At 40.0% G+C, this 20,956-nt stretch overlaps 1 protein-coding gene across 1 annotated transcript in view; it reads left to right on the top strand.

The window, feature by feature from the left end:
- The window catches only part of LOC115220943, a 104,915-nt gene that overhangs the window by 76,631 nt on the left and 7,328 nt on the right, over positions 1–20,956 (top strand). Inside the window, exons 12-15 of the mRNA XM_036510576.1 lie at positions 3,366–3,392; positions 12,720–12,881; positions 15,215–15,379; positions 19,041–19,166. Coding sequence (XP_036366469.1) covers positions 3,366–3,392; positions 12,720–12,881; positions 15,215–15,379; positions 19,041–19,166 — 480 coding nt within the window. The remainder of the gene's footprint in view (positions 1–3,365; positions 3,393–12,719; positions 12,882–15,214; positions 15,380–19,040; positions 19,167–20,956) is intronic.

Genomic DNA, 20,956 nt, shown 5'->3' with positions numbered 1-20,956 from the left:
GAGAAAAAGGCAACCATCAATTACATTGACATTACAAGAGAGGATGTATTGTCGGCCGTTGACGAGATAAACCCAAACTCTGCAACAGGCCCAGATGGACTCCCAGCAATTCTGTTAAAAACATGCAAGAAAGCTCTTGCAAAACCACTGCAAATGCTTTTCCAGAATTCCTTTGAGTGCGGTACATTTCCTCAAACATTAAAAGAAGGAATAATCTGCCCTGTCCACAAAGGAGCAAGCAGAGCTATAAACTACAGGCCTATCTCTCTGACCTCACATGTCAGCAAGATCATAGAACACATTGTCAGAAAAAGACTGACCATGTTCCTAGAGGAAAATGACTCGCTTACAGACACGCAACATAGTTTCTGTTCTGGAAGGAGCTGCCTAACACAGCTGCTACAGTACTTCGATTGGATACTAAAACAACAGCTCAACCATTCAAATGTGGCTGTGATATATCTCAATTTTGCTAAGGCCTTCGACAAAGTCGGTCATGTGATGATATGTCACAAATTGCATGATCTTGGTATCACTGGTAGACTGGGAGAGTGGCTACACGATTCCCTGTTTGTGGTTGCTCTCTCGCACATGCCCTCAGCCATAGAGTCAACCGCGTTCACCAGCTACACCGATGATACAAAAGTATTGCAGGCAGTCAAGGATCCTACTAACAGAATGACCTGAATGCAATATATAAATGGGCTGATGAGAATAATATTCAGTTCAATGGCTCAAAATTTCAAGTACTCCACTATCAGCCCACAGACAAACTACAGCTGAAGTACACTGGACCAACAGGCAACGTAATCCCAGAGTTAGAGTCGGTACATGACCTGGGAATCCACATTAGCAATGACGAAACTTTCTATGTGCACATTGCTCAGATGGCAACACTATGCAGGCGAGTGGCAGGTTGGATCCTTAGATCCTTCAGGACCAGGAATAGAGACACAATGCTTCTGCTATGGAGAACCTTTGTCTTCTGTCGTCTGAGGACTGCTGCTCCAAACTGTGGTCCCCACAGAGTGTAAAACTAATTGCAGAACTAGAAGTGATTCAATGCCACTACACACAGAAGATAGTCTCAGTAAAACACATGGACTACTGGGAGAGGTTGAAGGAGCTGGGACTCTATTCCCTGGAGAGGAGACACGAGAGATATGCCATGCCATACATATGGAAAATAATGGAGGGTCTAGCTCTAAATTTTGGAATCAAAATCTACAACAATCCCTGAACTGGATGGCACTGCACAGTACCAAAGGTCCCTTCCTCTCCATCGAGGATATGAATCCAATTTTGCAATAGCTTGGGATTCAAGGGACCACTACTTTTTAATGCCCTACCACAGAACATCAGGGTTCTACAAGGTTTAGACATGGAAGTCTTCAAAAAACGCCTAGACAGTTTTTTATCTGCAAAACCGGATGAACCCACATCATGGCTGGAGGCACAAAAAAGAGCAGCAACATCCAACTCACTACTTCATCAGAAGCAATACTGGGAAAATCCCCAGATGCAGTAAAGGCAGTGCACCAGCATGGCCCCAGCCTCTGGTTGAAACCCATAAAAGATATGTATATATATATACATATGACAAGCAAAACGCTCCCTGTCCAATGGATGGTGCTGAGTTGTCAAACATTTAAACCAAATTTTCTCAAAACAACTTGTCCGACCATCCCATAGGTCTCCCCTTTGAGAAACACTGATTTAACCTAAATTTGAGACACCAGCAAAAGAAGAAATAAAGATAGACTTTTTTCTATTCCAAAGAAAAACGATTTTATTCACACAAATATGCAACCGAACAGTTTAAAGTACCAGTAATGATGAGGCTGTTGACTGGGAGAACACAAACATGGTTTAAATAGTAAGCTTGGCAGGAAAGAAACGTGCCTTTAAGCAGTACAAAAACAACAAAAAAATGGAAGCCAGTCAGGTGGCACTGGCATCAGCTACATTTGGATGCTACTTTTTATGTGCTACCAGCACAGAAACCAGTCGGGACAGTGGGGTGGTATTGACCATGTTTGGATTGTGCTTTTTACATGCCACCAGCACGGGGAGCCAGTCGGGGCAGGAGGATTGTGCTTTTTACATGCCACTGGCACGAGGAGCCAGTCAGGCAACACTGGCAACGACCCATGCATGAATGGTGCTTATTGTGTGTTACCAGCAGGGGATCCAGTCAGGCGGCACTGGCATCAGCCACAACTACAATTTCCATTTTTGATTTCAATTTGATTCTGATTCTGATTTGTGATTTTTGATTTTACTTAACTCAATAGGTCTCAAGCACAGTGTATCACCTGATAATTCAAAGGTACTTTTTAAATGGGCTGGTTATGCGATACTGGTATAGGCTATGTCTGTGATCTCACTTTACCTGCCAGGTCTTCTCAATCATAACATATCTCCAGAGGTTTCAGTCTCTTGTCATTGCTTCTGTGAGGCCTAACGTTTGAAGGTCGTTCTTCTCCACCTCATCCCATGTCTTCCTGGGTCAACCTCTTCCACAGGTTCCTTCCACTGTTTGGGAGTGACACTTCTTCACATAGCTGTCATCATCAATACGCAGCACATAACCACACCAGCACAGTTGTCTCTCTTGCTCACTACATCTGATGCTTCTTATGTCCAATATTTCTCTTGGGGAGCTTGCACTCTGTTGTATATGCACACTGACATTACACATCCAGCAGATCATACTAGCTTCATTTCTTTCAAGCCTATGTATGTCCTCAACAGTCATGGCCCATGTTTCACTGCCGTATGGCATGGCCTTACACACACATGCATCATACAGTCTACCTTTCACTCTGCGCGAGAAACTCTTTGTCACTGGTAGTGGTAGGAGCTTTCTGAACTTTGCCCAGGTTATTCTTATTCTAGAACCTACACTCTCAGAGCATCCCTCCACCCCACTACAGACTTAGTCACATAAGTAGTGGAAGCTATCTACTACTTCTAGTTCCCCCCCCACCCACCCGGCATGTAATGGAATCTGTTTTCTGAGCATCTTCAGTGTTTATTTCTCCTGTTCATCTGCTGCATACAAAAGCTATCATCCCAGTTAAACTTCCTTTGATGTTGTTGCACTTCTTATGTGTCCATACTTTACACTAGGTGCATCTTATGGAGTTTCTACCTACACCTTTTCTACAGATCGAGCAGGGCCATCTACCTGAAGGGGTTTGTGATTTGTTTGCCTTCCTACTTACTAGGACTCTAAGGCCCTTTGATAACATAAATGATTGAAATCAAAAAATTCTTTTATTCATTACAAATATTTAAAAATCACTTACAAGACACCTATATCAATTTATCATTATTATGTTTTTTTTGGTTTTTTATTGCAGATTTTAACATAATTACACCAAATGCCAGTAAGTAATGATACATTTTTTAAATTATTCCTAATTAATCTTTCCTTTAGATATTGTGTTCTTTGTACAGAATATATTAAAGACTTTCACAAATGGCTCGTAATAAGAAATTAGTTTTAACCCTTTCGTTACCAACCCGGCTGAAACCGGCTCTGGCTCTGAATATAAATGTCTTGTTATCATAAGTTTTGAATTAAAATCTTCCACCAAACATTAGTCACAATTTATGTTCCTAACTCTAGCTGAATGATAACAAAAATTATTTTACTAAATTCTTTGTTATATTTAAAGTAATTGAAAGAAACACAGAGCATCTCAAAATAAATACAGTAATGAAAGGGTTAAACTTGTTTCATTTTTAAACTTATTTCACCTAAATAGCTGAAAATCATTTGTAGTACCTTGAGAAGAGAAAATGAGAGGCACTGTGTGGTGTAATCAGGAATGCAATTAACTAATTATGTATAGTTGAGTTCCATTTGTAAGTTTTGGAAAAGATTCTGAAGTAATAATAATTTTCAGTGGGATGGGCTCCTCGACCTGAAGAAAATTCAAACTGGGACCCACCTGCAAGGTCATGTGCTGTTTATCTGGTATGAGATCACCATGCATGAATGAGAGAATGGTAGATTACAAGGAAAAGAGAGTTGGGGCAAGAATGTCACCTTACATGACACGATTCTCTAGAGGAATGCATTTAGCAGTAACCTGGACAAGACTTCTGTAATATTCCAAACTGTTCCTGGAAACCCATCCATTTTTTTGAAGACAGTACTGAAAGTGGTAGACAGTTTGTGTTTGTGTACCTGGGCAGCACACTCATCATCTTGTTCCTTGGATGATGAAATATATCTAAGGCTTCAGAAGACAACTGATCCCTTCAGGGCCATTGAGTCTCATGCCTGGTTCCAACATAAGGCAAGCAAATGCTGTGTACTATGTCACTCTTTTACTTGTGATGTCACTATTACTTGTGCTCATGTCACTCTTACTTGTGCTCATGTCACTCTATACCTCGTGTGAGACATCATCAACTAACATCCACTTTTTATGCCCTTGAATGCTTCAATCAAATAAGTCTGAAATATATTCTGAATGTTAGCTTATCGTTTTGGGCTCCAGATACATCAGCCTTGAAAGGAACTTACACTCGGAGCATTGAGGTAATGGTGCACAAGCACCATTTATGTACGCCCGGACACCTTTTTTGGACGATAGATTGAAAGATTCCTAAACAGATGGTATCTTTTTTTTCTTACTTGTTTCAGTCATTTTGCTGCGGCCATGCTGGAGCACCACCTTTAATCGAGCAACTCGACCCCAGGACTTATTCTTTGTAAGCCCAGTACTTATTCTATTGGTCTCTTTTGCCGAACCGCTAAGTGACGGGGACATAAACACACCAACATCAATTATCAAGCAATGTTGGGGGGACAAACACAGACACACAAACATACACGCACACATATATATACATATATACGACGGGCTTCTTTCAGTTTCCGTCTACCAAATCCACTCACAAGGATTTTGTCGGCCTGAGGCTATAGTAGAAGACACTTGCCCAAGGTGCCACGCAGTGGGACTGAACCCAGAACTATGTGGTTGGTAAACAAGCTACTTACCACACAGCCACTCCTACGCTATGTAGAAAACTTGTTTATAGAAAGTACTCTATTGGAAATCAAAGCTACAATTTAAGGATTGTATAAAATCCATGTTGAAAGCATATGGAATATGGGAAGTCAATTGTCAACATGGGTCAACATGAAAAACACATTTTTCATGCAGAATTTAACTGATCTGCTTGAACGCACACTGCTGGTGTGGTGAATAGTTGAAGCTTGGTCTGCAGATGTATATATTTATCAACAGCTGGAATCATTAGTCACCAGTAAAACCATGAGTGCAAAATATAGATTTGTGTGAGTGCACAATATTTTTAATGGCCAGTGATGGCCTTTCTCAGTCACGAGTAGCAGCCATCATATATATATCTACTAGCAGTATCGCCCGGCGTTGCTCAGGTTTGTAAGGGAAATAACTATATAAGCACTTTTAGAGATGTAAAGTATAATAGCCATCTCAATATGGCTAACCACAAAGGGGGGGGGGTTTACTGTAGCTTTTTACGTTCTGAGATTTAATAAATTTTTAGAGAGTTACTTCCCTTATATATGCCAAAAATGCATTAAAAATGGGAAAAATTGATGGTAAATTCTTTTTAAAATCGGAGACTCATCGTAGACGCGCGCTAATACCCAGAAGGGCTCGATATGAATCAGACTATAAGATACCCGGTTTTGGTTAAACTGAACTGCAAAATGTGGGAGTAGTTAGGAATCTAATTCGGAGTAGACAGACAGCACACAACCTTTCTTTTATATATAAAGATGATAGAGTGTCTGTCCATCTATATGAAGAAAGTCTACAGCATCTATATAAAAAACTAAAAGCTCATTTATGTGTAAAAATTTACACTGAACCCAATGGAAGTTGTCCTGAGTCTCTTCGTGTTCTCCTAATAAACTTACCTACCCTTTTCTAACATCTTAGACATAGCGTGGCTCCAAAATAAATGACCTGTCTAAGGGAGATAATTATATGTATTTCATTGGTTTTTCCGAAATTACCTGTCTAAAGGGAGATAATTATGTTTTTAAATATTTTTCTCCCCATAAATACGTTATAAAAAAAATTTGAAAATTTATGATATTTTTTTATTTTGGAGCTGCACTATACGGGGCTAGATTTATAGGGACCCTGCTAAGAAGGGTATGTAGCACTGAATACAGGGATCCTCCACGAACCTCCCAGGAATCAAGGATGAGAGGCTCTCTTTCAATACATAAAGACATCTTGACTTCTTAAAAAATGTGATGGGTCCTCTTTTTATGATAAATAAAAATAGATTTTGCCAGTTAGAGACAACAGATATTTCAATTAAAAAAAACAATTTATACCCAGTCCCAAAGCACTTACAATTCCCTCGGGAATTGTAGCTACTTTTGGGATATCAGAGAAAAGGAAAAGAACAGAACGCTCTTGAAAGTGTATATATATATATATATATGTAACTGTGAGTGTGTGTGGTTGTGTGTGTAAGTACGAATGTATAAAGAGATTAAAAAATTAGTCTCTAGGCCAAATTCCTTTCAATGCATGATTTAGCTTGACCTTGGCTTGACCAATAGCAGTTAAAGTCACACACACACCCTTCTACTTCTAACCTACTTTTATTTTATAATAATAATGAAATTATTGTATACAGTGCTCAGGTGCACCACAACTTGTCAAAAAGTGCATATAGAGCATATGCAGTAATGTACAAATGTCTGGAAAGTGAACAGTGTATGAGTCAGATACATGCTTGCGTGTGTGTATGGAGGGGAGAAAATCAGGTGTAGTGTTAGCGAATCTCAGGAAGCATGGAAGTTTTGAAGGATGCAGTGCTCCGACAACTAACAACTGATGCCGGCAGTTTGTTCCATGCTTCAGCAACTCTCAGCGTGAAAAAATGTTTCCTAAAGTCATGGGAGCTGTGCTGTTTTCTTACTTTGTAAATATGTCCACGGGTGTTAGACGGGTGGAGTTTGAAAAGGTGCTCAGAGTTATTGTTTGTAAGATGGTTGATAATTTTATGGGTGTCTGCCAAGTCAGCTGCCAGACATCAGAGTTTCAATGTGTCCATGCCCAGGGAAGTAAGGCGTTCAGAATATGTAACTCTGAGTGTGTGTAAGGACGAATGTATAAAGGGATTGAAAAATTAGTCTCTAGGCCAAATTCCTTTCAATGCATGACTGATCTTGACCTTGGCTTGACCAATAGCAGTTAAAGTCACACACACACACACACACTTCTACTTCTAACCTACTTTTATTTTATGAAGCAAGTTAATAAAGAAAACTTTTGAATTCAGTTTTAATTATAAAATTACATCTCTCAATGGCTAAAAGCATTCTTTTCCAGCTTTAGAATTATTGCCTTCAAATGTTTCATTAAATGGAACCTTTTTTCTTTCTTATTTTTTCATATATTTTTCGTCAGTCTGTCAAACACCTAGAATTACTTACTACATAGAAGTGGGGCAGAATTGGTAACTGGATCAAAATGAATAATTTTTGATTTCTTATTATTTTCTCTCATTTTGTACCATTGCAGAATCTGTCCAGTTTTGCTCACAAATTTTTTAATTATTTATTTTTTTTAACTAAACAGTTTGAAGCTTCGTATGCTGGTGTAATTTCTCATGTTGAATATGGTTTACTTTCAACCGTATTTTAGAAGTTATTTCATGTTAAAGTTGTCGTATTTGGGTAATTTTAACCAATCAACATGTATTCAGTTGAACGCTGTTGCTGTTTGCAATAGGAATTGAAGAGGAACAACATCCAGGTCATCTCTACTAAATGTCCCCACTCTCTCTCTTTTTTCTCTTTCTCTTTTACTTGTTTCAGTCATTTGACTGTGGCCATGCTGGAGCACCGCCTTTAATTGAGCAACTTGACCCCGGGACTTATTCTTTGTAAGCCTAGTACATATTCTATCAGTTTCTTTTGCTGAACCGCTGAGTGACAGGGACATAAACACACCAGCATCGGTTGTCAAGCGATGTTGGATGGGACAAACACAGACACACAAACATACATGCACATACATATATATATATACATATATACGACGGGCTTCTTTCAGTTTCCCTCTTCCAAATCCACTCACAAGGCTTGGGTCAGCCTGTGGCTATAGTAGAAGACACTTGCCCAAGGTGCCATGCAGTGGGACTGAACCTGGAACCATGTGGTTGGTAAACAAGCTACTTACCACTCAGCCACTCCTGTGCCTATTTTTGTTTACTGCTTGTGTTGCATATTACATGCTTTCTTTTTTTCTTTTTTTTTTGGTTCTCATGTCAGAGTAACCATTAAAGAATCAACACCAAGAAGGAAGAAATATTATTTACATATATTTATTTGTTTGCCTGACATGTAGTTAGAGATACAGCAGTAACTATAGTGGCAGCGACAAATTAGCTCGCTGGTTGGTAGTTAATAGGGTAGAAGTGACTGTCTACCAATAGAGAGGGAAAGAGTAAGGAATGCGCGATGCTGACTAGAAAGGAAGAAAGGACAAAGGTGGCATCGTCTTTCTTGCAGCTGAAAGCTTCTCTTTTGAGTCAGCTATGACCAAGGAGCAATACTTTCTCTTTGCCCTTTGCTTGGCATACTAATAGAACAATGTGGTAACATTTGGTAGAGATGACCCAGAAGTTGTTCTTCTTCGATTACTATCGCAAACAGCAGTAGCTTTCAACTGAATATATGTCGTTGATTGGTTAAAATTACCCAAATACAACTTTAACACGAAATAACTTCTGAAATATGAAATTTTGTCAGAAATGTTGAAAGTAAACCATGTTCAGTGTGAGAAATTATATCAGTATCTAAAATTTCAAGCTGTTTAGTTAAAAGAAAATAATTTCAAAATCTGAGAGCGAAATTGAACAGATCCCCATTGCATCATCTTTGGGGGTAAAATTTGCTCTGTATAGGTTACGTAGTTGGGAGTAAAAATGGGTCAAAATACTTTACATCAGAGGTTCTCAACTGGGGTCCATATAAAATTTCTAGAGGTGCACAGATGAAATGCAGTAAATTGGAAGTCCACAATAATTTTTTAGGGGCCATTTCCTATTTGGAAGCCTCTTAATGTGTTTTAATGTACACGATATTTTTATGTGAATAATATATAGTCTATTGACTTTCTTTTGTGTGCTAGGTCACTGGTAATAATAATTTCTATAATTCTTATTACCCTAATATTATTTATTATGTTCAAATTTTTTTTTATAAATTTGTTCGGAATTTTACTGGCATCCCCCCTATTACTGGAAATAAACTGCATCTGCACAGTGGTTTTGAAAAGTTAGGATATACAGGCAGCTAGTTTACATGTGGATCTAGTTGTGTGTATATTTGAAATCTAAAGGCTACCTACTGATGAAGACTGGCCTCAGTAAATATTTTTTTACTGGAATTAGTCAGAAACCATGGTCTAGGAACTAAATTAGATGGTAAACGTTTTTAATTTTCATTCCTTTCGAGACTTTATCCCTAATTAGTGGTTTGAGTTTTTTACTGCTGTTTCTAGCACAAGGCCACAGAGGGCACCTGTGGGTGACAATGCCCAGGCAGGACCGCTTCATCCACCTGCAACACCTCTATGATCGCTTCAGGCTGGCCAGCATGACAGCTTGCAAGACCATTGGCACAGGACAGCAACAACACGGTACGACGTCGACTGGCTGCCAACAACCTGCGTTGTCATCATCCTGCTCGAGGGCCTGCCCTCACCATCAGGCATGACTACAGTGGGCTACACAGCACCAACATTGCTACAGAGAGGCATGAGTCATGGAGAGAGATGTGTCGGGTGGCCAAAGCATCATGGTTTGGGGTGCTATAGGCCTGAATCAGAGAATTGGCCCCTATGTGTTCCAAAATGTTGCTACAGGCTGAGGGAATGGCATCAGCCCAGCGCTATGTTGACCAGATCCTAAGACCTCACATCATGCCATGTGTTCCAGCCGGACAATGCTCCCTCTTACACAGCCAGAGACACCACAGACTTCCTGCATCCGTACAACATCAGAACCATGCCATGGCTGGCTCTCGGCCTAGATTTGAACCCAAATGAACACCTGTGAGATGAAATCCAGAGACAGCTGAACGAGGTGGCAGTCCCAAGGCCACGTGGAACTGGAGGCAGCTTTCTTCAGGGTGTGGGAACAGGTGCCAATGGCTTTTGTTAACCACCTCATGCACTCCATGTACCGATGGTGTATGACCATTTTGAACACCCAGGGAAAGCATACATGGTACTGACCATGTCACATCCTACAATCTCGATGTGCTGGATTTTCCCACTACCTGAACACACGACACTGACCCACGGACTGTGGTCAAAGTGCATCCAAGAAATTGACTTTATCAGATTTATCAAAAATTATCTCTGACATAATGAAATTAAAACATATTTCACAGTCACACGTTCTCGCATTTCTTTTGCGGTTCAATGTATATACCTGACAGGTAAGGAGATTTATAACATCATGTCATTACAGTACCTTCATTTAAAACAAGTGCTTTTGCTCTATAATTCACATCAAGATCCGTTTCGTTCATTCATGCCTCCTCTTGATAGCTATGCTACCTCAAGACAAGATATTTCAAGTACCTGAGCGCCAAAGTTGGTCAGTGTTGTCGTACTCTACCATGTTTGTTATTTATCCAAATTATTTTTGGGATATTTTAAGCTCTATTACTTATATTACTATAAGTATTATTTATTTTACTGGACAGAAAGAAGTTTATAGATTCACATTATATCGGAATTTGGGATCTAGTCTTTCCCATTCACAAAATGAGCCCTCTTCCATCCCCCCACCCACCTCCACTTAATTTTGCTCAGATTGCTTTCAATTTTGGTGTATCAATGCAATTCTTAATTTTGATTATGATCAACCAATTACTTTATCTCGTAAATTATGGAATCTGATGTTATTTGGAATTAAGGTTGGGAAATTTGGGTAACTTTAGCCAATCAACAGACAGTGTGGCATTAGCTGCTTGTTACCATGACAACCACACGCTGTGTTGTGGTTCATTGTTGTCTGTGCTGCTGTTGTCTATGTTTGTTTTTCACACTTAATTCTTCACACCACGAGATTCTTTTCACCCACGTGTTTTGCTTTAATTTTTACTGTGTGTTAGTATATTACCTATTTTTCAGTGCTTCTCTGTGTGTTAGTATTTTACCATATTTTTCGTTTCATATATCTTGGCGACTCATTGACTCTATTCACACACCACAGGAGCCCAAATGCAAATCTGAAAGTGTGCATAATACTACCCTGGTATATCAGCAGTTGGCCATGCAACACATCTCCCCTCTCCACCGCTACCAGTTTTGTCCAAGGGAAGGGCAGAAGCCAAATATGACTTGGCACCAGTGGGGCCACAGGAGTTGCCAGAATGGGGTTGTCTACAGCATTGAACTCTGGCTCTTGATTAATCCTTGGGGTTCACTCCCAAAGCCTTTCTTTTAAATGGGTATTGCTGCATGGGTATTGCATTGGCGGCGAGCTAGCAGGAACGTTAGCACGCCGGGCGTAATGCTTAGCGGTATTTTGTCTGCCATTACGTCCTGGGTTCAAATTCCGCTAAGGTCGACTTTGCCTTTCATCCTTTCGGGGTCGATTAAATAAGTACCAGTTACACACTGGGGTCGATATAATTGACTTAATCCGTTTGTCTGTCCTTGTTTATCCTCTCTGTGTTTAGCCCCTTGTGGGCAGTAAAGAAATAGGTATTGCTGCATGGCAGCGGAGTTGTTATTATTGCTGCTGTCTTAAGCAGATAAGGGCTTAACAAGTAGCATAACTAGTAACAAGGGTTGCGTATTTGGATGGCTGTTGGCCTTTCAGAGTTCATCCATTGACAGGTCTTGAATCCTCCTCACAAAGCAAGCTGTGTGGGGTTGCCAGTTTAGTGGTCGGTGACCTGGCACCAGTAAAAAAAAAACAAAAGACAAAAAAATGGGTGATGTCCGTGAGTACAGAGAGGAAACACAATGGACTTTAACAGGAGTTTTAGTTGTAGAAGCTGTGAGGGTAGCATGGTAGTTAATTGCTGCTTGTTATTAGGGTGATTATTCTATTTTGTCTTTGGCTGTTGTCTAAGTAAAAAAAAGAAAAACCTTGCAGCAAACGGCTATTTAAATTATTGATAACTGGTGGTGGTGTGAAGGGTCACAAGTAGAATGGAAGCAAGCTGGAAGATATAGGTATCTAGGTAGTGGATTAGAGAAATAAAGAAAACAGCATGTATTCTTCAAAAGAAAGTCATGCCAAGACAGCAAGAACAAGCTTTCGTTGTATATGCATATAACAATACATTGCTATGTTAGAAACAGAATCAATCTAGCAGAGAAAAAAGATTATTCTTATTGTTGAAAGTTTAACCCTTTCGTTACTAAGCCGGCCAAAACCAGCTCTGGCTCTGTGGTAAAATGTCTTGTTTTCATAAGTTTTGAATTAAAATCTTCCACCAAACCTTAGTCACAATTTATGTTCCTAACACTAGCTTAATGATAACTAAGTTATTTTACAAAATTCTTTGTTATATCTAAAATAATTGAGAGAAACACAGAACATCTCAAAATAAATACAGTAACGAAAGGGTTAAGCATATGCTTAAATGTATATGGCACTGAATTATATTTGATTTCCCCAATACAATCATTACCCATCTTATTAACTTTCTTTTGCAGATTGTGGCGCATATCAGTTAGTTACAACTTCAGGTCATTTCCACTTTCAAACTATTTATGATATTTATTATGACTGTGTATGGGTTTTGGTATCTAAACCAAGGCAAAATTTCTTCGAGCAAATTTACTTCAGTTTGTTTGTAAATGCTTCACTTTCCAAAGGTAAGTAAAATAAAATGACCAGCTAACCATTATCAGAGCTGTTTCTTATTTTCACATTATTTGTAGTTTTATTATTTGTAATTAAAATAGGAGATTGCAGTTGATGGGGGGGGGCATACTGGGGCACCATCTTGAAAGGTTTTTACTTGTACAAATCGACTCCAGGATTTATTTGTTTTAAAGCCTAGTATTTATTTTATTGGTCTCTTTGCTGAACCACTAAGTTATAGGGACATAAACACACCAACACCAATTGCTCTTTAGTGGGTTGGGACGCACTCTTACACATTTCAATAAGTTGAGATTAAACCTGTAGCGGTATCTGATATCCTCACTGTTCGAGAGACGCAACAGGAATGATCTCGTTTGAGATTACAGCCATCTTTGGCTGGGTTGTTTCCTGTTGTATCCACTGATCTGATTGGTTGACATGTGACGCGGTTCGTCTCTACTTATTTTGCGCCACTGTCCAAAGCCAATCAATCACGGCCTTTGGTTAAGGTCTCGTGACACCCTTTTTCCTAGGCTGTCGTGGCTGAAGCAGGAGCATGGCTGGTCATCTGTCGCTGGAACTGGAACATGTTGAGTAGCTCTGTGGTCAGTGACTAGACCTCAAAAGGTCTGGAGTCGAAAGACCAAGTATACTGAGAGCAATCCCTTATATACAGGAGAGGTGACTCAACAGAGCCTGGGAAAAAGGGTGTCACGAGACCGTAACCAAAGGCCGTGATTGGTTGGCTTTGGACAGTGACACGAAATAAGTAGAGACGAACTGCGCCATATGTCAACCAATCAGATCAGTGGACACAACAGGAAACAACCCAGCCAAAGATGGCTGTAATCTCAAACGAGATCATTCCTGCCGTGTCTCTCAAACAGTGAGGATATCAGATACTGCTACAGACCCATACAGAGATGAAAAGAAAATATCATTGAAGAATAGGAGGTATCAGGGGAGTGCACATGAAGGTAATGTTCATGAAGAATATGGAACTGAGAAGGGGTGGATGTATGTGCACGTGTGTGTATGTATGTGAGTATAAGAGTACATACAAAAGTGAGGGACGTGCGAAAGGAAAGGCGGTATCAGTCACCAGCTAAAATATCTCTGATGGGTCAGAGTGAGATAGAGGTAAAAGATGTCAATAGATTGATATAAAGTGGGCTGTGTGCATTGATGTGCAGTAAATTTCTATTGGTTCAAACTTTCAAGAGATATTTAGTAGCTAAATGAATATCAAATTCATGAACGTGACCATCATTTAGTGGGATATAATCCAAAAAACTGGCTGCCGAACAAACTATAACCAAGAATATTGCGAATGAGACATTGATGACGATGCTCTGTGGCACATTTCAATAAATGTTATCTTGCAAATATAAGGAGAAACGTTCTTCCTCGCTTCTCTTGTGTCTTTCCTCAGTGGCAAAAATTAGTTACGTCTTTTACTTAATTTTGTTCCATCTTTTTCTTACCATCATTTCTTTTTCTTTTGCTTATAATTGCTACCTTTTCTCTCTTCCACCAATCTCTACATCATTTCACTTTTATGACAATTTTCTATTCTTCATTCTTTCATTTTGCAACCTTTCTTTCATCTTTCTTATATTGTCTTCTAGGTCAGACATCTTCACACTTTATTGCCATCATCCTTATTCTCTTCTTTACCACTTATTCTCCACTTATTCTTATTCTTCACTCCTTTCTTCATCTTTTCTTTCTCATATTTTCTCTTACTGCATCATTTCGTCTACTAGTCACTTTCCTTTCATTTTCTGGAGAAAGCCTTGCCTGAAATGTCCCAATTCTCTTCAGATTTATGTTGATTCACTTGGAGTTTCATTTTGTAAAATATTAATTTACTTCACTGAAAATTAGATATATATATTTACGAAGTCGGGACAGACATCTGCAGCTAGCAGGCTTTTGCTACTCTGGACCGATGAAGGACAATGATCCTGAAACATGCGTGTCTCTAGATGCAAGCCTGGCTGCTGGGGGTATTTGTCTCCCCTTCGTAAATATATAAGGACACAGGAAAAAAAATGTGTCGAAGCCATCAGGAGGCGTCAATGCTTCCTAGGGCTAAACAGTGGTGTAATCCCCTACTGTCACATTAAATTGACAGTATACAACTATTATATCGCCCCACCACCGTACATATCTCTATGAGATATTTAGAAATTTAATAATTTCTAATTTACTTTGAAGTAAACTCTGAAAGAAGAGAAGCGGAAGTAAAAAATAAGTATTACTGATAGTCATTATGTGTAACTAAATTCCAAATATTTTGTTTCGGCTAACCAAATATGTTGTTTTTTTATATCTTCAGGCAGTCATGTGGACATTCACTGTGGAAATACATCTGAAGGGCAGAAATTGGACCTTTTAAAAAATTCTAAATATTACTATTATCCTAATTTATCTGCTGCTTACATTCGACTGCAAGGTTTGGTTCGCAACCAAGACAGATTAAATATATTATTCATGGTCCAAAGTATGTAACAATTTGTTTCTACTGTATACATACACTACCGTCAGAAATTAATTAGCACCCTTGATTTGCTCTTCACTCAAGGTATGTGCTGTCACCTAGTGGCCATATCTCGAACTATTGCTTTGTTGCGAGTTCACTGTTGCGCAGAACGATGACGTAACTTTGTTTGCAGAGCAGTTTGAGAGTCTACAGCCTTATGATGTTGACATAGCAGTGCAACAACTTGGAGTGCAGATGCAGACAAATTCCTTTGTTTAATAGATATAGGTAGCGTCTCGCAAGGACCGAAATCACACCATACTAAGTTTTCTCATCGCGTAAGACGTTTTGAACAGCTCATAGGTTAATTGATTTAACCTATTTAATGTAGAAATTTGAGAAGTGCTAATTAATTTCTGACGCAAGTGTATATACATACACACATATATATATACACACACGTGCACGTGCATGCCACACACACACACACACACACACAAATAATGTGTATTTCTGTGCATGGGTTTTTACCAAAAAGTTTTTAAAAAGGAGTGCAGACCATTTCAAAATACAAAAAAATATGTATTCATGCATATTTTCTATACTAATAAATTCAAATTACTGTCTATATGAACTCATCAATAACCTATCAAAAAAATTGAACCTCTCTCCAACAATATCAAATCATCATCATCATCATCATCATCATCGTTTAACGTCCGCTTTCCATGCTAGCATGGGTTGGACGGTTCGACCGGGGATCTGGGAAGCCAGAAGGCTGCACCAGGCTCCAGTCTTATCTGGCAGTGTTTCTACAGCTGGATGCCCTTCCTAACGCCAACCACTCCGTGAGTGTAGTGGGTGCTTTTTACGTGCCACCTGCACAGGTGCCAGGCGAGGCTGGCAACGGCCACGGTCGGATTGGTGTATTTTATGTGCCACCGGCACGGAAGCCAGACGAGGCGGAGCTGGCATCGGCCACGAGTCGGATAGTGCTTTTTACGCCACGAGTCGGATAGTGCTTTTTACGTACCACCAGACCAGGGATCCTGGCTGCTTCAATTCGATTTCGATTTCGCTTGCCCCAACATGTCCCATCAATAACCTATCAATAACCTATCAATAACCTATCAATAACCTATCAAAATAACCCCATCAATAACCTATCAAAAAAATTGAACCTCTCTCCAACAATATCAAATAAGTTTTGATTATTAGAAGAGGTTTAAATTGTTGGAGGTGACCTTCGTACACCACTACAAAGATCACCCCCCCCCCAACAATTTAAACCTCCTTTAATGCAAGCAGGAATAAAGTTAAGGAATGTTACAACCCATTCATACTTACAATCCCCTCAACAATATCTTCCATTTCAAACTCTTTAACCCTTTAGCGTTCAGATTAATTTGTCAAAAGTAATCCTTATTTATTCACATTTAAAAAAATTTATCTGACTTTATTTTGTACCTTCAAGATTTGAAAGATGTAATTGCTTATCTTTAGAATGACATTGCAGGGTAGGTGTGAGATGCATGTTCTGGCCAGTTTGAGCATAAAATGGGTAGAATATTTGGGCCGGATACAGCTGGTTTAAACACTAAAGGGTTAAATTAGTTTTCAAAGACACTTACCATACCACTCGCTCCCTTATACATAAACTTCAAACAAATATTCTACTCAACTGTCATGAACAACCAAACCCAGGGTAAAACTCTGAGAAGACATCAACTTTTTATGTAAAAACCATGCCCATCCACGCTGACCAACATATTGAGTTCTATATTAGATAAAGTTTACTCTGTATAATAGGGGAGGGGAAATCCCCACCCACAGGTGCAATTGTGTCCGTGAGCACATTCCATTGTACCCCACAGGCCGATATACTTGTATGTACAAAATACAATAAATTTTTCAGTGATAAACTTTATACAATATTCTTCTGCTTATTTGTGACATAGGTCATGTTTCCCTAACCCTAACCCTAAGACAAGAAGCCCTCAACTAAGAGAGGAAGTGGAATTGAGAGATTAGATTACTTCAGTAGGGCAAGGAAGGAGAGGAAGCATGGAGAGAGTTAGAGAGACATTTGAAGTGAGAGGGAGAGAGATATCCTGCCCACAGGGAACAGTGGGAATAGAATAACTGGTAGAGAGGGGATAGAGAGGGTATGTTCTATAGGAAATGTTTAGAAATGGCAGTGATAGCAAGTGAAGTTGAGAGGAAATGGAAGTAGCTGGGAGTAAGATTTGATAGATATTTATTTCTTTATTGCCCACAAGAGGCTAAACATAGAGGGGACAAACAAGGACAGACAAATGGATTAAGTCGATTATATCGACCCCAGTGCGAAACTGGTACTTTATTTATCAACCCCGAAAGGATGAAAGGCAAAGTCAACTTCGGCGGAATTTGAACTCAGAACATAACGACAGACGAAATACAGCTAAGCATTTCACCCAGCGCGCTAACGATTCTGCCAGCTCGCCACCTTTTTGATAGATATGTGAGGGCATAGAGAGTGTACAGATAAGCACACGAGGGAGAGTGGAAGGGGCCTCCAATGGGTAATGGCTGTGTGGGGGAGATGAATTGTGAAGGCGTCTGACTGGACAGAATTATGTGTTTCTGGGGACGGATGGGGGGGGGGCGGGTCTTGGGTGTAAAGGATGTGCCCCTATGTGTGGCTAGCCATGATTTTTTCAGCTTGATGTATCTTTTTAAGCGCAGCGAATTGCCAGAAGTCCTGGTCTCTTGTTATCTCTTCTGTGAGGCTCAATATGTGAAGATCCTCCATCATGACTTTGTCCTATGTCTTCCTGGATTCGCCCCTTCCACAGGTTCCATTTTCACAATTAGAGATTGGCACTTCTTTATGCAGCTGCCCTCATCTACACACATCATAGTACACCACTACATCTGATGCCTCTTATACCTAATTTTTCTCTTAAATCGTTTACACCCTGCTCTACATGCACACTAAATATTACCCATCCAATGGAGAATGCTGGCTTAAATTTTTTCAAGCCTTCACTTATCATCAGCCCATGTTCCATTGCTATGTAGTATAGTTGTTCATACACAGGCATCATACAATCTGCCTTTCACTCTCAGGGGGAGGCCTATGTTACCAACAAAAGTAGTAGCTCTCTGAACTTTGCCCACCTACAAGCAACTATGTTTTCAGAGCTTCCTCCTCCACTGCTAACTCGGTCACCTAGGTAATGGAAGCTATAAGGCGGCGAGCTGGCAGAAACGTTAACGTGCCGGGCGAAATGCTTAGCGGTATTTCGTCTGGCGCAACGTTGTGAGTTCAAATTCTGCTGAGGTCGACTTTGCCTTTCATCCTTTTGGGGTCGATAAATTAAGTACCAGTTATGCACTGGGGTCGATGTAATCAACTTAATACCTATGTCTGTCCTTGTTTGTCCCCTCTGTGTTTAGCCCCTTGTGAGTAATAAAGAAATAGGTAATGGAAGCTATCTACTGCTTCAAAGACCCCCAACACCTGGATATGTGGAGAAGTCTATTTTCTGTACATTATTTGTGTGTGTGTGTGTATGCACACATCTATAAATACACATATCCAAACAAATCTAAAATAGAGATGTAGTGGATCAACTGACCAGTTTATGATACCAACTGTTTTAATTATTGTATTGTTTTTCAATTGTCCTCTTTCCAGGAAACCAGTGTGCCTTGAACACATTTCCCTGTATGAATGGTGATTGTATTCCAAAGAACATGAGGTGCAACAGGCGCATTGATTGCTCTGATTACTCTGATGAAAACGGCTGTTCACATTTTGAAGGTGAGTTTTAACTTTAAATATGTTAAATAAGCTTTAAATGTAGGGTTGGACTACTCAAGAGTGTATTACAATTGAACTCAACTTTAGATTAATTGACATAAGCAAACACAATATTAAATATGGGATTTATCTGACTAATGTTATGGCTTTGAAGAAAGTCCTCTCAGTTGGTTTGATGGAATATAGGCAGTCCTTGAGTTTCTGGCAAGTTCCATTCTTGTATCTATCTGTAAGTCAGAACAGTTACATATGGTTTGTATCTAGCATCAGTTAGTAGAAAGTATAAATTTTCCATTAAAGCATTATCATAATACATCATCAATTCAAATCAATCAAAAGCAAAATCAAAATCATATTCGATGACTGGCTTCCATGCTAGCAGGGTGCAAAGAACACCATACGAGGGTGATCGTTGACAGAGCGGCTAACCGCTTCCATGCCAGTGGCATTTAAAGGGCACCATTCGAGTGTGATCATTACCAGCATCACCTTACTGGCACTTGTGCCCGTGCTAGTAGAGTGCCAAGAGCACCATCCGAGTGTGATCATTGCCAGAGCAGCCAACTGGCTTTCGTGCCGGTGACACATAAAAAGGCACCATTCGAGCGTGATCGTTACCAAGGTCGCCTTACTGGCACCTGTGCTGGTGGCATGTGTAAAAGGATTCGAGCGAGGCCGTTGCCAGTACCGCCTGACTGGCCCCCGTGCAGGTGGCATGTAAAAAGCACCCACTACACTCTCGGAGTGGTTGGCATTAGGAAGGGCATCTAGCTGTAGAAACTCTGCCAAATCAAAATTGGAGCCTGGTGCAGCCATGTGGCTCACCAGCCCTCAGTCAAAATCGTCCAATCCATGCTAGCATGGAAAGCGGACGTTAAACGATGATGATGATCATCATCATAATACATCATCAGCAACTACAAATTGAGCAGGAATAGAGAAAACCTCATCGTCATCATTAGGAAACAATGAAAGATGAACATGGCTGTGTAGAAGAAATAGAGGAAATTGAAGTAGAAACAGCAGGAAGCTCAATATATCGTCAGGAGACAAATAATAGTCAAGATGCAGTAGAACACAACAGCAACAATAATAATACAGTGGCAATGCCGGTGCAATACCATTCTTTCACTGACTAAACCAGCAACCTTACCAAGTGCTGGCCTGGTAAGGAGGCTCACTGCACACCTTCTTCACGTAGACCCACTGAAGCTACCTATTATTCTTAATATGTCTTATCACTCAGACCTTACTCTAGACATTTTGCTTGTCCTTCCTGAAGATTGCAACCCTCTTGAAGTCACTTGCTGCAGATATATCTTCTACCGATTTCAACCTACAAACGTTCAGTTTGAACATTAATCGCATCAATCTCACTTGTTGCTCAGAGGAACTGATGCTGTTAAGTACACTGTCTCTTCTCCTTTTGTTGACTTGTTTTAAAAAGCCCTTGAGCACCTGCAAAGTAAATTTATGTAACACCTTAGGGTTGTCTAAAGGCAAATTTATTACTACTGAAAATATATTAATAAAACATCATCATCATCATCATCGTTTAACATCCGCTTTCCATGCTAGCATGGGTTGGACAGTTCAACTGGGGTCTGGGAAGCCAGAAGGCTGCACCAGGCCCAGTCTGATCTGGCAGTGTTTCTACGGCTGGATGCCCTTCCTAACGCCAACCACTCCGTGAGTGTAGTGGGTGCTTTTTACGTGCCACCCGCACAGGTGCCAGACGAGGCTGGCAAATGGCCCCAGACGGATGGTGCTTTTTACGTGCTACCGGCACG

The sequence above is a fragment of the Octopus sinensis genome, linkage group LG17, assembly GCF_006345805.1.
Source record: "Octopus sinensis linkage group LG17, ASM634580v1, whole genome shotgun sequence".
Taxonomy (NCBI): domain Eukaryota; kingdom Metazoa; phylum Mollusca; class Cephalopoda; order Octopoda; family Octopodidae; genus Octopus; species Octopus sinensis.
This window is presented reverse-complemented; position numbering and strand designations above follow the sequence as displayed.